At 43.2% G+C, this 14,281-nt stretch overlaps 1 protein-coding gene across 1 annotated transcript; it reads right to left on the bottom strand.

Annotated features, from left to right (window-relative positions):
* Positions 1 to 3,382: 3,382 nt before the first annotated feature.
* LOC115171416 (bifunctional arginine demethylase and lysyl-hydroxylase JMJD6) lies at positions 3,383 to 14,269 on the bottom strand. The gene is made up of 6 exons (XM_029728215.1): positions 13,871 to 14,269; positions 12,036 to 12,424; positions 11,633 to 11,919; positions 9,220 to 9,355; positions 7,933 to 8,071; positions 3,383 to 6,752 (listed from the first exon to the last, which is right to left on the bottom strand). The coding sequence occupies exons 1-6, from the start codon at positions 13,997 to 13,999 to the stop codon at positions 6,621 to 6,623; spliced, it is 1,212 nt and encodes a 403-aa protein (XP_029584075.1). The 5' UTR covers positions 14,000 to 14,269; the 3' UTR covers positions 3,383 to 6,620.
* Between the last annotated feature and the right edge of the window lie 12 nt (positions 14,270 to 14,281).

The raw sequence follows: 14,281 nt of genomic DNA on the forward strand, positions 1-14,281 counted from the left end.
AAGGTAAAATCCCATTCAAGTGGTCACCATTATGCTAGCTCAATCTTTCTCACTCGCAGAGCTATGGCTAATTTAGGCTCCAAATGTCCACCCTGTTAGGATTATGCACCTTACAGGTTGGAAAATGGACCAAAAAAAAAATTAAGTGCCTTGAGCTTGACCAATATGTTTCTTCTAAAAGTGAAACATTTCCCTTTTCTGATAGAATACTTGCATTTAATTTTTTATTCCAAAAGTTATGAGGTCCAAAAGGCCCCACATTGTAGGAATGAACCAGCTGATAGGTGAGAAAAAAGAAGAAACCTGCTCTTGCTAGTATCACTGCTCTTTATTAATTAAGCTTTACGTATCGGCCTCAAGGCCTTCGTCAGAGCTTTTGTGAGTGTTTACAATTTGTACCCTTATGTAGACATTGCTCTACCCACATCGGTCCAATGCATAAAATGGGGTTGGAGTCGAGGGAAAATAAGCAAGTGTTACAAAATACAACAATGTGCATTTCATAACTTTTCGAATAAAGTCTGTACATAAAACATATTATACACGTCTATAAAACCACAATGAGGACAAGTAAGTTTTCATAAATCATTTGGTACAGTGCAAGAAAAAACAGAGTAATCTGAAGTGATGGCATTAATCCATGTGCACATTTACAACATAACATGCGTGGTCATTTCATCATTAAGACCTTTCAGGAATGATTTCTGGAGGGTGAAAATCCAAAAACATTTTTGTATTATTTATATCCACCTCCCCCAGTGATGCGTTGTGCAGACCACACCACCCTCTGGAGAGCCCTGCGGTTGTGGGCAGTGCAGTTGCTGAACCAGGCGGTGATACAGCCTGACAGGATGCTCTCAAATGTGCATCTGTAAAAGTTTGTGAGGGTTTTAGGTGACAAGCCAAATTTCTTTAGCCTCCTGAGGTTGAAGAGGCGCTGCTGCGCCTTCTTCACCACACTGTCTGAATGGGTGGACCATTTCAGTTTGTCAGTAATATGTACGCCGAGGAACTTAAAACGTTCCACCTTGTCCACTGCTGTCCCGACGATGTAGATAGGGGGGTGCTCCCTCTGCTGTTTCCTGAAGTCCACAATCATCTCCTTTGTTTTGTTGATGTTGAGTCTGAGGTTGTTTTCCTGACACCACACTCCGAGAGCCCTCACCTCCTCCCTGTAGGCTGTCTCGTCCATGTTGTTTCTAATGATTGAACTTTAATGTTCACTGATTCTGTTTGAGAGAACAACAGGTTTTACCTACATAACACAACCCACATGGACATTTAATCATGTAGATAACATGAGTGGTGGAGTACGTAATAATGTTGTTAATTTGGAACCGTTTTCCTGTATGTGGGTGGCAGAAATAATTCACATGAGCGGTCATGAGTAGATGTGCTTGTTTTGAGATTTAAGCGAGAGCTGCATGTAGCCATGTGTGCACATTTGTTCATACCCTTTGATAGTGAGTTATTAGCCCAGTTATAGATTATTTGAAATGGGGGAGTGATTGCTTCCTACAAGAGCACAAAATGTGTGCATGTCTAGTCATCTTTGAAAAGTGAGTCAAGTAAATAGCTTTTTTCTTGTCTTAAAGGGGCAGTGTTGTATTTTCAGACAGGCTTGAATAAACTAAGTAGCCAATAGGCAGAGGGTAGCATAATTTGACTGATTCTCTGTAATAACAGTATGGGAAAAATGATGCATTTTATTTTGTAAAGTGGTTCCTTGCATCAAACAACACAACAACATTTTCAGTCACCTCCTTGTCTGAAGGACATTAAACAGATTCATGTCAAGCCTTGCATGTTTTTTTTCAAGTCTCATGGAATATAGGCCTACAATGAACACCACACATTGGCTGCTACTGTAGGCTGAATGATAGCTATTTCCATGTTAAAATGTTACGGGATGCATTTTCTCCATTGTTTCTGATGGTAGACCACTCTGGTAGGCCTACATTATGATCAAATAGCCACAGTAGGCTACTTGATTACTGTTAAAACTGTAACTTAAAGTGGGTACAGCCTCAGTGTTCACAGTAAACGCGGGCCGGAAGTTGCACAGAACTTTCACAATGTTCAAGTTTGCGCTCAGCAGACCTGAAATTTGCTCAGTGCCGAAAACAATTAGAGGGAACATTGGTTGTAGGCCAAACCATTCAGATGCTACAGACGTTTTCTGGTCTGATAAACTGCGCTGTAGCTCTGACACTTTCAACCGCAGATGTGGAAGGGCCACATAGGCGGATGCAGTGGACTGAGACGCAGCCCATACAACAAAAAAAACATATCTCTAGCTTAACCTGACAGATTTTGATGGGGATTTTTGTATTATGTTACTTAGATTGACACACCGGTGTGTCAATAGACTCTAGGGGGTTTTAAAGTCACCATTGACCTCATGGTGAAATCCCTGAGCGGTTTCCTTCCTCTCCGACAACTCAATTAGGAAGGACGCCTGTACAGTATATTTGTATTGACTGGTACCATCCAAAGTATAATTAATAACTTCACCATGCTCAACGCTATTTTCAATCTCAGTTTTTTTTTTATATAAAAAAAAGAAAATGACCCAACCTACCAATAGGTGCCCTTCTTTGCAATGCATTGGAAAACCTCCCTGGTCTTGAATCTGTGTGGGTTACAGAAATTAGGTAGTCACTGTTATTGCATAAAGAGTGAGTCCACGCAACATATTATGTGCCTTGCTAAGCACATTTTTCCTCCTGAACTTGTTAAGGATTGCCATAATAAAGGGTCTGAATACTTATTGACAAGACATTTCAGCTTTCCATTTTTTTAATTAATTTGTAAAGATTTTGAAAACATAATTCCACTTTGACATTACAGGGTATTGTGTGTAGGCCAGTCACAAACACATTTAAATGGAATCCATTTTGTGGAAAAAGTCAAGGGGTGTGTGGAAAAAGTCAAGGGGTGTGAATACTTTCTGAAGGCACTATATTACCCTTACAATGTTTGCAATGTCCATGAAAACAAACTGTTTGTGTGTGTACTCAGATCACTGAATTTCCCATTCCCAAATGCCCTGCCCAATTTGACACTATCACAGGCAGATTCCAGCCAGCCATACTAGTGACGTACTGCTTCCTCAGTATTTATGATTCACTAGGGTTTGCTTTGGCAACTACCATCACAGGTACCAGTTTAGTCATCTTACAGATGCTAAAACTATTAAACTAACAACTGCAACACTACCGACATGGGGTTAAGGTAAGGGCTAAGGGTAGGCCAATGGTTTTAGATAGTTAGTTGAACAATTTATTGATTTCGTTGAACATTTATAAACAATCTGTTAAGGGATTCTGATAAATTGGGATGAAACTATGGATATGTAGAATGAAACATACTAACACGTTGCTGCATGAAAAAATAATTTATTAACCCATCAATAATTTATTAACTTTGATCTGGTTAGCGTCAAGGTATGTCTGGGTGTACATCTAAATATCTTAAAATGGCTTCCTCTCATCATTCTCCTTTATCTGCCCTGATCTGGACAGACAGGATAGGTGAAAGCCCTGATCTGGACAGACAGGATAGGTGAAAGCCCTGATTTGGACAGACAGGATAGGTGAAAGCCCTGATCTGGACAGACAGGATAGGTGAAAGCCCTGATCTGGACAGACAGGATAGGTGAAAGCAATATGACGGAACCCTAATAGAGGGCTTCCTTTTTCCAGTCCTGTAGATTTAGATCAGTGCGGCTGAAGGGAAGAGGTCGACCAAAGGAAGCCACATTAGACAACAGATGTACCCACGTAGGCTCCTGGTTCACACCATTCCCCCATCGGATCCAAGGCACTATGTGACCGACCCCAGGGACCGTAATAGTGCTAAATGCTTGACATGAGGTGAGCACCTAATGGGTTAAAAACAGCGCAAACACCAGACGCATTGACCACATGTAGCAACACAACCTCTCATCTGCAGGCCAATGACAGTATCAATTGGTGCTTATAGGCACTTTTGTCTAAAGACAGTGGAAAACACCTACTGCACAGACATACAGCAATTCACACACTTCAAAGTACTTTCAATCATTTTAGATGACAAAGCCACATTTTTAAAGAAAAAAAAACAGTACTCACTTGACTCCATGTTAACCCCACAGAACAAAGTTATACAAGCAGAATCTGCATTCAAACCATTAACTTGTATTTACTGAATAACAGTAATGTATTAGCTAGTTGCTTTTGTTTGAATTTACACTAACGAAATACAAAGCAGTTGAATCATTGTAGAGCAGCATATGCCACATAACCTAGAAGCCACTTGGAAAGAACCATGAATTTAGTCTGTCCAAAATATCTACCTATCCTCTCACATAAAATGTATTTGCAACATTTCACAAACCCCCTTAGCTGTACTACACAGAGAAATAAGATCAAGATGTGCAACTACAAGGCCTACACTACAATATGTTTAAACTTTTCCCTGTGCCAGCCCTCATTTCTAATTTCAACACAACTGTATCTTCTGGACTGTAACCCCCACACACTAGTGCCAAGCTAGTGTGAGAACTCTGGCATTGGTGCCCCCTTCTGTATGCGATGAGAATATAAAATGGGTGGCTCAGAATGAGAACACAAGATCAAACACCTAGGGCTCCTTTCCTGGAAAGAGGTTCATTCTAATCTTGGACTAAAAGGCATCCGTGATAGAGACTTCTATGAAAGTGCTTTTTGGACCAGGAATAGGCATGATTTGGGTCTGAGAAACCAGCATCTACAACAGGGGTGTTATACTCATTTTGCCCCAAAGGGCCACATTCTGTCTTCACCGAGGTCCACTTGTATTGGTTATATTCCTTGCTGTCAGAATTGGCAAAAAATAGTTCTCTATCCATCAAAGTTTCTATGCTCCCCGACTGTCTAGCTTTCATTTCGATGATTGTTAACAAGCTGGACAGAGTTCAGAGACTATAAAATTATGTCCACTATAATTTCTTCACAGTTTCGATTTGGTTTTAGGCATGTCAATTGAGATCGTTCTCCGGGAAAATTAGGGGGAAGTTTTTTTTTTAAATGGACACCCCTGATCTACAATATAGCCGTGTAATGTCAAATAAATTGAAAAGTTTCATTTCATTCATCTTAAAATGTTGATTAATATAGCAGCAAAGGGCACACTTTTACATGAGAGACAATAACAATTGTTATCATACGCAATTTTCAAATTGTGTGAGTAACCCATACGTAATTAAATTAATCCCGAGTGGTGCAGCGGTCTAAGGCACTGCATCTCAATGCTAGAGGCATCACTACGGTCCCTGGTTCGTATCCAGGCTGTATCACATCTGGCCGTGATTGGGAGTCCCATAGGGCGGCGCACAATTGGCCCAGCGTCGTCCGGTTTTGGCCAGGGTAGACCGTCATTGTAAATAAGAATTTGTTTTTAACTGACTTGCCTAGCTAAATAAAAGGTTAAATTAAAAAAAAGATATAATAATAATTGAAGTCATAGAAACATTACATAACCAGGCAATATTGTTGTTGTTTTGATAGCCCAACATTCATTTGTGGCATCTGAGAGTGATTAATCTTACCCAACCTGGAGCTAAGGGAGTGTAGCATAGGCAATTTCCTCCTAAAAGGTCAAGATTTTGAATGTCAAGCTGAACCGGCTAAATCTAAGTCAGGAGGGGATCCCTTGGCCTTTACAGTTGTTGCTGGATGACTTGGGCTAAGTCTTGAAAAAGCTGCTGTTTCACGACATGTGTGCATTAGTCTGCACTACAGATGCCAACAGCAGATGAATATGATATGAAAGAGAATTGCCACTTTGCAATTTTCTCATTGCTTTCTAGATCTGTTAAATGGATTGTGGACTGTTGATTTGCTAACCGTTTAATTTAATTAACTGAAACTGAATTAACTGTTTTGATTGCAGTACATGCGCATGCCAGTTCAACTGTTACTAGCAAAAGAAGCCCAGAGGATGAAAGCAGAAATGTTAAATAAAAAATATAAATCAGTGGCTTTTTTGCAGACTAAGGCAGCATCTCCCTCCACTCTTACCATGTCATACAGTATCAACTTACAGAACTCACAGTACACTTTAATATCTAAAGATGGTCAACTCTGCCATGATAAAACTCAACTGGCATCCCATGTACTGCAAAGTAAAGTCAATCCAAAGCACACCTATCTATCCATCATCTCACTGTGAATAGAAAACATTTCCCCACTGAGCAACATAAGACCATGGCACTGTAGAGGAGACAGGCCAGCCTGATTGGCTCCCTGCCTCAGCCCCAGTACCTGCTGTACAACAAGGCAACAGCCCACCTCTCTACAAAGGTCAACATCCCTCCCTTGCACTGAAATACTGCTCTTCCCACACCCCACAAGCAACAGCAATATAGATTGACGTTTGACTAGAAGCTGAGTGGTGGCAGATAAATCTCCAGCATGTCCACGCCTCAGGGGGAATCTCCTTTATCACAGCCTAGGGTTAGGCTGGCCCTCTTATCTATCCAACAGACTGACAGAGGGCCACCAGACTCTCCTTTGGAGACACACAAATGAAAACAAACAAATTGGCCGATCTTCATGCGAGAGTCCCCCTGGGTGTGGCCTTTTGGAGAGGCGGGGCGGTCATCGGGAGGAGCTGCGCTCTTTGCTGACACAGTCGTCCTTGGTGCTGCTGTCTCCGTTGGATATCACGCCGCACGTCTTCCTCTTCTTCCGCCTGTGAGACATGGCGTCCCCCTCTGAGCCCGACTCAGCCTGCAGGGAGAGGGACAAACCAGAGAGACGGGGGAGGTCTTGGATACATCTCTCCATAGAACATACTACATATCTATTACATACCATTTGCATAATGTGGGGGACTAGGTGTCACTGTCCCTCATACACACCGTCTACTCACAAACACTCGTTACCAATTTAACATGCTATATACAGACAATCATCTGATGACAGTAGTGTTCTTGTTCATCCAGTAGAACACATAAGTCAGCAGAACAGAATATTCTCTCCAGGGGGAAGGCAGGGCCTACCAACCATTACACAAGGGTAACCCCCAACCTCCACCCAACAGCCCAACCCAACCTGATATGGATGTATATGTAACTGGAGGGGCGTGCTGTCCACCAAGCTATTCAACACCAGTTCCCCCAGTTCCAGAAACCCAAGACTGACCTGTGGCCACGTTTCAGTGACCCAGCAGGACAACATAGAGGGAACAATATAACTTTAACATGAAAGGCATTATATAGGAGTGTGTTAAGGCAGGGATATGTAATATATGCTCATAGTAACTTGTTGTAATTTCTTCCATCTCTGACTGCCTTCTAAATGTTGCCTGCATGCAGTAGTGAGAGAGACAGGACTTTTGCATTACAGCATTTCAGAGTGAGGGGACGTGTGTGGCTATACAGTATGTGTGGCAGTTTCACATGCACATGTGCGGCAGACCCCGTGACATCTGCCCGCATGTGAACAGGTGCATGCTGCCCTTTTATAGTCTCTAAACTCTGTCCAGCTTGTTAACAGTCATCAAAATGAAAGCTAGACAGTCGGGGAGCATAGAAAATTTGATGGATAGAGAACTATTTTTTGCCAATTCTGACAGCAAGGAATATAACCAATACAAGTGGACCTCGGTGAAGACAGAATGTGGCCCTTTGGGGCAAAATGAGTATAACACCCTGTTGTAGATGCTGGTTTCCCAGACCCAAATCATGCCTATTCCTGGTCCAAAAAGCACTTTCAGAGAAGTCTCTATCACGGATGCCTTTTAGTCCAAGATTAGAATGAACCTCTTTCCAGGAAAGGAGCCCTAGGTGTTTGATCTTGTCTTACTCCCAGCTCAGGGGTCCCTAGAGTAGTGGGCTACTGTATATTCATGTGTGTGAATGTCACACTGTGCGTGTGTGTGTGTGTGTTTTGAGGGAACAGGATGTACCTCTGAGTCTGAGTCAGAGGAGCTGGAGGAAGAGGAGGAGGAAGAGTCACTGGAGCTGTCCGAGGCGATGCCAGTCGATTCCTGGAGGTCCACTTTGTCTGCCAGGGTAGCCATGTCTGGCCTCTCCTGCTTCAGGATACTAAGAGAGAGATTTTATGTATGAAAATAAACACCCTCCTTGTGGAAGTTAGAGGATCTGGGTGCAAATATATTAGAACATTATCATTAAAGACCCTGCAAAGGAATATCAGAGACCATTCTTCTACAATGTATTTTCACATTGAGGTACCTACAAAGGCAGCTATGGGTGACATTTTTGCAAAAACTACTATTAACCTCAATCTGGCAGTATGATTTCATTTGAAACATCTCTTCAGCAAGGTCCATTACAAGGAGGCGACTATTTATGTATTGCTTGGTTATCAAACTCTAGTTAAATAAATCACACAATATAACGCACATTGTTGAAGAAGTTACAAATTAAATTACGCTGCCAGATTATAAATGAGGTTTGCAGGAGTTTTTGCACAAATCAGTGCCCCTTTGGACCACAAAAATGTTGCCCAATGTATGGACTGGGGCTTTTGGTCCTCGCTGCTCCCGGGTCTCGTGGGTGGGGAAGAAACATCAGCACTTGTGCCTTGCACCAGGACATCCCAGGCACTCGTACCCAGAGGTTCAATGTGGATGCCAGTGCCAGAACGGGCAGGACCCATTCTTTACAGAACCTGCCAACACACTTTTTATTGGTTCCCATAAGTTTGGAAGCCCAGAACCAAATCTTACATGAATGCTGCCCTCTGACCAGCTACTGGATTTGATGGGAGGGGGTGGTCGTGAGATGTTTGGCCTAGTGCGAGTGGCAGAACCAGGGCAGATCCTATAGACCAGATGTATTCAACTCTTACCCTACGAGGTCCGGAGCCTGCTGGTTTTCTGTTCTACCTGATAATTAATTGCACACACCTGGTGTCCCAGGTCTAAATCAGACCCTGATTAGAGGGGAACAATGAAAAAACAAGTTTGGGGGCTCTAGAGGTTCACATCCCCTCCTCTATAATCATCTATGGGCCAAACAAACCCCTTCCCATCCGAAAATTCTAAAGATGCCAGGTGAAAGTTCACTCCTGCTAAATCGTAATTGGCCCAAATAAACAGTGACGCAAAACCCAGTGTGTGCAGAATTGTTCCTCATATTCCACAGCCTCCCGACAGACAAAATATTTTAAAGTTTCTTCTTTCACGAGGTGTTCCTACAGCTGTGGGAGTTCTGTTAGGAGTGCTTACCGATACCACTTCCTTGATAGTTTGGGCCGGCCCCGCACAGTTTTATGCCACACGATGGGGAAGTTGGTGGTGCTGGCAAAGTTCTGAGTGATAGCGATGGTGGTGTCCATGTTGAGAACCACATGCCACCAGCCTCCTAGAGAACAAGCAACAGAGATGACCAGGATTAGGTTTCGGATCACCAAACCACAGAAAAGTAAACACAGAATGGCCAAGTACAAAAATACACCATCTGACCTTCTCACATGGCAGAAAACATACTCTGTCCGATGACAGTTTGATGAAAATCTTAGTTATTAGTTTACAAGACCTTTATGGAGTGGAGGAAGAGGTGTGTGGATAGACAGAAATAGTAAGGTATGGATGGACATCTTCAGGAGACAGAAGAGCCTGTCCAACAGGGTTCTGCTCTTGAAACAAACACACTCCCTCACACACACTCTCTCAGCCATCAGGACCTAATATTCTGGTCTCCAACTTCAGTAAACAGGAAAAGTTCAAGATCTGGACCAGATCCAAAGGAAACAGAGAGTTTAATCCCGTCTTGTCAGTCAGTTAACGCAGGAGGGTGCAGGGTATTAGGGTAGGTCAGTAACACTGGATTAACGTCTGCAACCATGTCGATCACTGAGCCCTACAGTGTAAGTGTGGTTGTAAACAAGGTGGTGGCTACACTTCTTGTTGATATTCATGGAGAGAGCTAGCAGAAACTGGATAGCTAGGATAGCCCAGCTACATAGTGAAAGTGAAAAGCTGTGAATACATACATTACATAGCATATCACCGGACAGTTTATTACATACAAAATGGATCGCTCCTACAGTGAGTCACGTGGCCGTGGCTTACTATATAAAGCAGGCAGAGAGGCATCAAGATACTGCTCGATTAAACATTAGAAATGGGTAAAACAAGTGACCTAAGTTTGGTATGATCTTTGGTGCCAGGCACATCAGTTCCAGTATCTCAGAAACGGCCGCCCTCCTGGGCTTCTCACGCACGACAGTGTCTTGGGTTTACAGAGAATGGTGAGACAAACAAAAAACATCCAGTCAGCAGCAGTCCTGTGACCTCTCTCATGGATGAGAGGTCGAGGGAGAATGTGAACAATCATATAAGCTAACAGGCGGGCCACAAACAGACAAATAGCGGCGCAGTACAACAGTGGTGTGAACAGCATCTCAGAACACACAACTCGTTGGTCCTTGTCACAGATGGGCTATTGCAGCAGACGACCACAGAGGGTTCCACTTCTATCAGTTAAAAACAAGACAACGCTGCTCCAGTGGGCACGCCATCACTAACACAAAACATCGCCTGGTCCGACGAATCCCGGTTCCTGTTGCGTCATGCTGATGACAGAGTCAGGATTTAGGGTCCATGGACCCATCCTGCCTGGTGTCAACGGTACAGGGTGGTGGCGGTGGTGTAATGGTGTGGGGAATGTGTTCCTGACACACGTTAGGTCCCTTGATATCAATTGAGCAACAAATGTTTCCGACATTTTGTAGAATCCATGCTCCAAAGAATTCGGGCTGTTCTGGAGGCAAAGGGGGGTCCAACCCGGTACTAGATGGATGTATCTAATAAACTGGCTGGTGAGTGTATGGCATACACACACACACACACACACACACAGCACCAGCAGCCAAAAGCTTGGACACATTTACTCATTCAAGGGTTTTTCTTTATTTGTACTATTTTAGGCTATCTTCAGTATACCACCCCTACCTTGTCACAACACAACTGATTGGCTGAAACACATTAAGGAAAGAAATTCCACAAATTAATGTTTAACAAGGCACACCTGTTAATTGAAATACATTCCAGGTGACTACCTCATGAAGCTGGTTGAGAGAATGCCAAGAGTGTGCAAAGCTGTCATCAAGGGTGGCTACTTTGAAGAATCTCAAATATAAAATATATTTTGATTTGTTTAACACTTTTTTGGTTACTACATGATTCCATATGTGTTATGTCATAGTTTTTATGTCTTCACTATTATTCTACAATGTAGAGAAAAGTAAAAATAAAATAAAAACCTTGAATGAGTAGCTGTCCAAACTTTTGACTTGTACTGTATATATACACACACGTATATGTACATATACACATAGCTATAATTGATGTATTCACAGGACATAACAGTCGCTCAGGATAAGAGCGTCTGCTAAATGACGGAAATGTAATGTAAATGTATATCACTACTCATCAAAGACCTTTCACACTCACTGTATGTTCTGCCCTACTTTTATATAATATATTTCCTAACTAACTGAACCCTGGCCTTTTCAGATCTTGACAAATGATTCAAAATCGCTGAAGATCAAACTACTTCTCTCTCGCCAGTCAAACAGTATTCAAAGTGAAAGACAGACCAGACATGTCTATAAAATGGCAGCAGTAGCCCACTGACCAGGGACAAACACGGTCTCCCCTGGTCCCTGCAGAATCTCCAGGGGTCTGAACTCAGCAGGCCAGGTTGGCTGCTGGGTGCGTGGGTACACTACGTTAAACCAGGTGATGGCCTCATCCTGCTGGTTGCCCCCGTCCTCCCGGGTCACCTTGATCAGCTCCCGGGGCGTGTGGGTGGGAAACAAGCACCAGCGCTTGTGCCCCTGCACCAGGGCATTCCAGGCACTCGTACCCAGCGGGTCAATGTGGATGCCAGTGCCAGAGCGGGCAGGACCCATTACAAACCATCTGAGAAAAAAGACAGAAAAATAAAGGGACAGGTGTTACTAGAGTTAGTTCAACTTCACAGATAATACAATAACATTGCAGCTATTTATTTAACAATGTTACTGAGAACAGCTTACCTGTAAGGAGGCCTGCGCTTCTCCCCGGCGAACTGGAAGAGGTCGTCCCTAAAGTAAACTGGCACCTGGTAGTCCTCCAGCAGCTTACGGCGCTTGGCGTGCTCGCCATAGCTGCTGTCGAAGATATAGAGTGGGCTGTCGTCCTGTGTGGACTCCAGGTACTCCACGTAGTACTTCATCTTCATCTTCACAGAGTAACCGTCGTTGTCCTCACCACACTTGAACTTCTGGTTGCGGTACTTACGTTTGAGGCGCTCCATGGTCCACTTCTCGCGGGCGGGCCAGGTGTCCTGACAGTTGAGCAGCACCACAGGTTTGTAGGGCCTCTCAAAGCGCTGGATGAACTCCTCTGCGTTGAGACGCAGGGTGTCCACACGCTCAACATTGTCCTGTGAGACGCATATGTCATATCAGTTTGAGTGTGTGAAAGAGAGAGGGTTGAGGGCTACATTTCATGAATGTACGACTACATTAATCAATAATCTTTCTACCAATATAAATTACTTTGTACTGAATTCAAAGGGAACACTAGTCATTTCTGACTTAATGCTTCCCAGTCACAGGGCCTAGTACTGGTCTCACGGACTGAGGTTGAGTGTTTTACAAAACTGCATCATAAAGAAGATCAACTGATCAAAAACAGTTGAATGCAATGCAACCAACTGGAACATTAAGGAGTAGACTCGGAGGAAGACCATTTCATATAGTCTGATCTGCGGCAAAGGGAATACAAAAGGTCAAGGGCATTTTTGTTCTGCGTTTACATGGAATGACAGGGTCTGAAAGTCAGCTTTTTTTCATTTATTTTACCTTCATTTAACTAGGCAAGTCAGTTAAGAACCAATTCTTATTTTCAATGACAGCCTAGGAACAGTGGGTTAACCGCCTGGTTCAGGGGCAGAATGACATTTTTACCTTGTCAGCTCGGGGATTCGATCTTGCAACCTTTCAGTTACTAGTCCAACGGTCTAACCACTAGGCTACCTGCTGCCCCAGGTTAAGGTTAAGTTCAGAAGCTCAACCCCAAAAGAGAAAGAATGAAACAAAAATGCTGAGATGAGTTCTTAACCTATAGGACAACTCTTGAAACTACATAAGCTTTGAGAGTCATGGGTATTCTTAGCAATCCAGAGCAGCCCTTCTTAACTCTTGTGACGAAAACAAATCTCCTGCTGAACCACTTGGCAATAACCCAGTGTCCCACATGGAGCAAAGAAAATGCCCTCCAGTGGGCTTATTTCAAACATACAGTTAACAATGAAGTTGGTTGTAAGATCAATGCATTATCAATCATACATTGTTGTAGTGATTGTGTCAATATAACAGTATTTTATCATGACACACTGTGGAAAAGGTATGGGCTTTCCTAACCATGGTAGTTGTTTATCTCTGAGGACAAGGGCAATAATTCCTACAGACACAATACAATTACAGTCTTCTTACAAAATATAAACAGTGGATCAAGGTGGACAAAATACCATCATCAGCTGTCTATTGGGTCTGAGAACATGGGTCAGTAGGCTGGCTACCTGTTGGTGGTGACTGGCTAATATTATCATGAAAGCCTCAATGAAATACAAATGTAACAATGTTGTCACGATTTCACAAAAAAATAACTATACACCGTCAACCTAATGTGGTCAATAATTAACGGAATGGGCTGTGGCACAGTGTTTGAGTCCAGACTGACCGATTTGACAGTTGCGCCAATGAAGACCGCTGTGCGCTGAAAGTGCCGCAGCAGCCTACGTGACCATCCGCACTGGTTTTGTCAGGTGAAACGTGTTGAACGAGCTAACATGGCTAGCTAGCCTAGCTTACTACCGACAGTTTACCTTCACTGAGCGGTGTGACACATCGAAAGTCTCGCAATAGTCATGTTTCGTCCAGTCTGAAGAGTCCTTCAGCTCAGGTCTGGCGCTCCGCTTCGCCTCTTTGATCCTCTTCTTACTTTTATGGTTCATTCCTGAGAATTTAGGGACTTGAGTTAGCTAGCTAGACTGGGGTGCATAGACAAACACATTTGCTAGCTAGTAGTGAAGCGAACGTTAGTTGAGTGGCTGATCTGGAGTTAAAGTTAAACGGTAAGCAACTTCATACGAGTACGTTGTTGGTGTTACTGAAACACGACACGTTGGCCTTAAAATTAAGATGTTGTTTTAAGCACACTTTTAATAGCGAGGAGGAAGCTGCCCGGATGAAATTAGCTAAGCAGCTAACTACAACAATGCACTTGCAACCAAACC

Source organism: Salmo trutta, chromosome 32 (genome assembly GCF_901001165.1).
Source record: "Salmo trutta chromosome 32, fSalTru1.1, whole genome shotgun sequence".
Lineage (NCBI taxonomy): Eukaryota > Metazoa > Chordata > Actinopteri > Salmoniformes > Salmonidae > Salmo > Salmo trutta.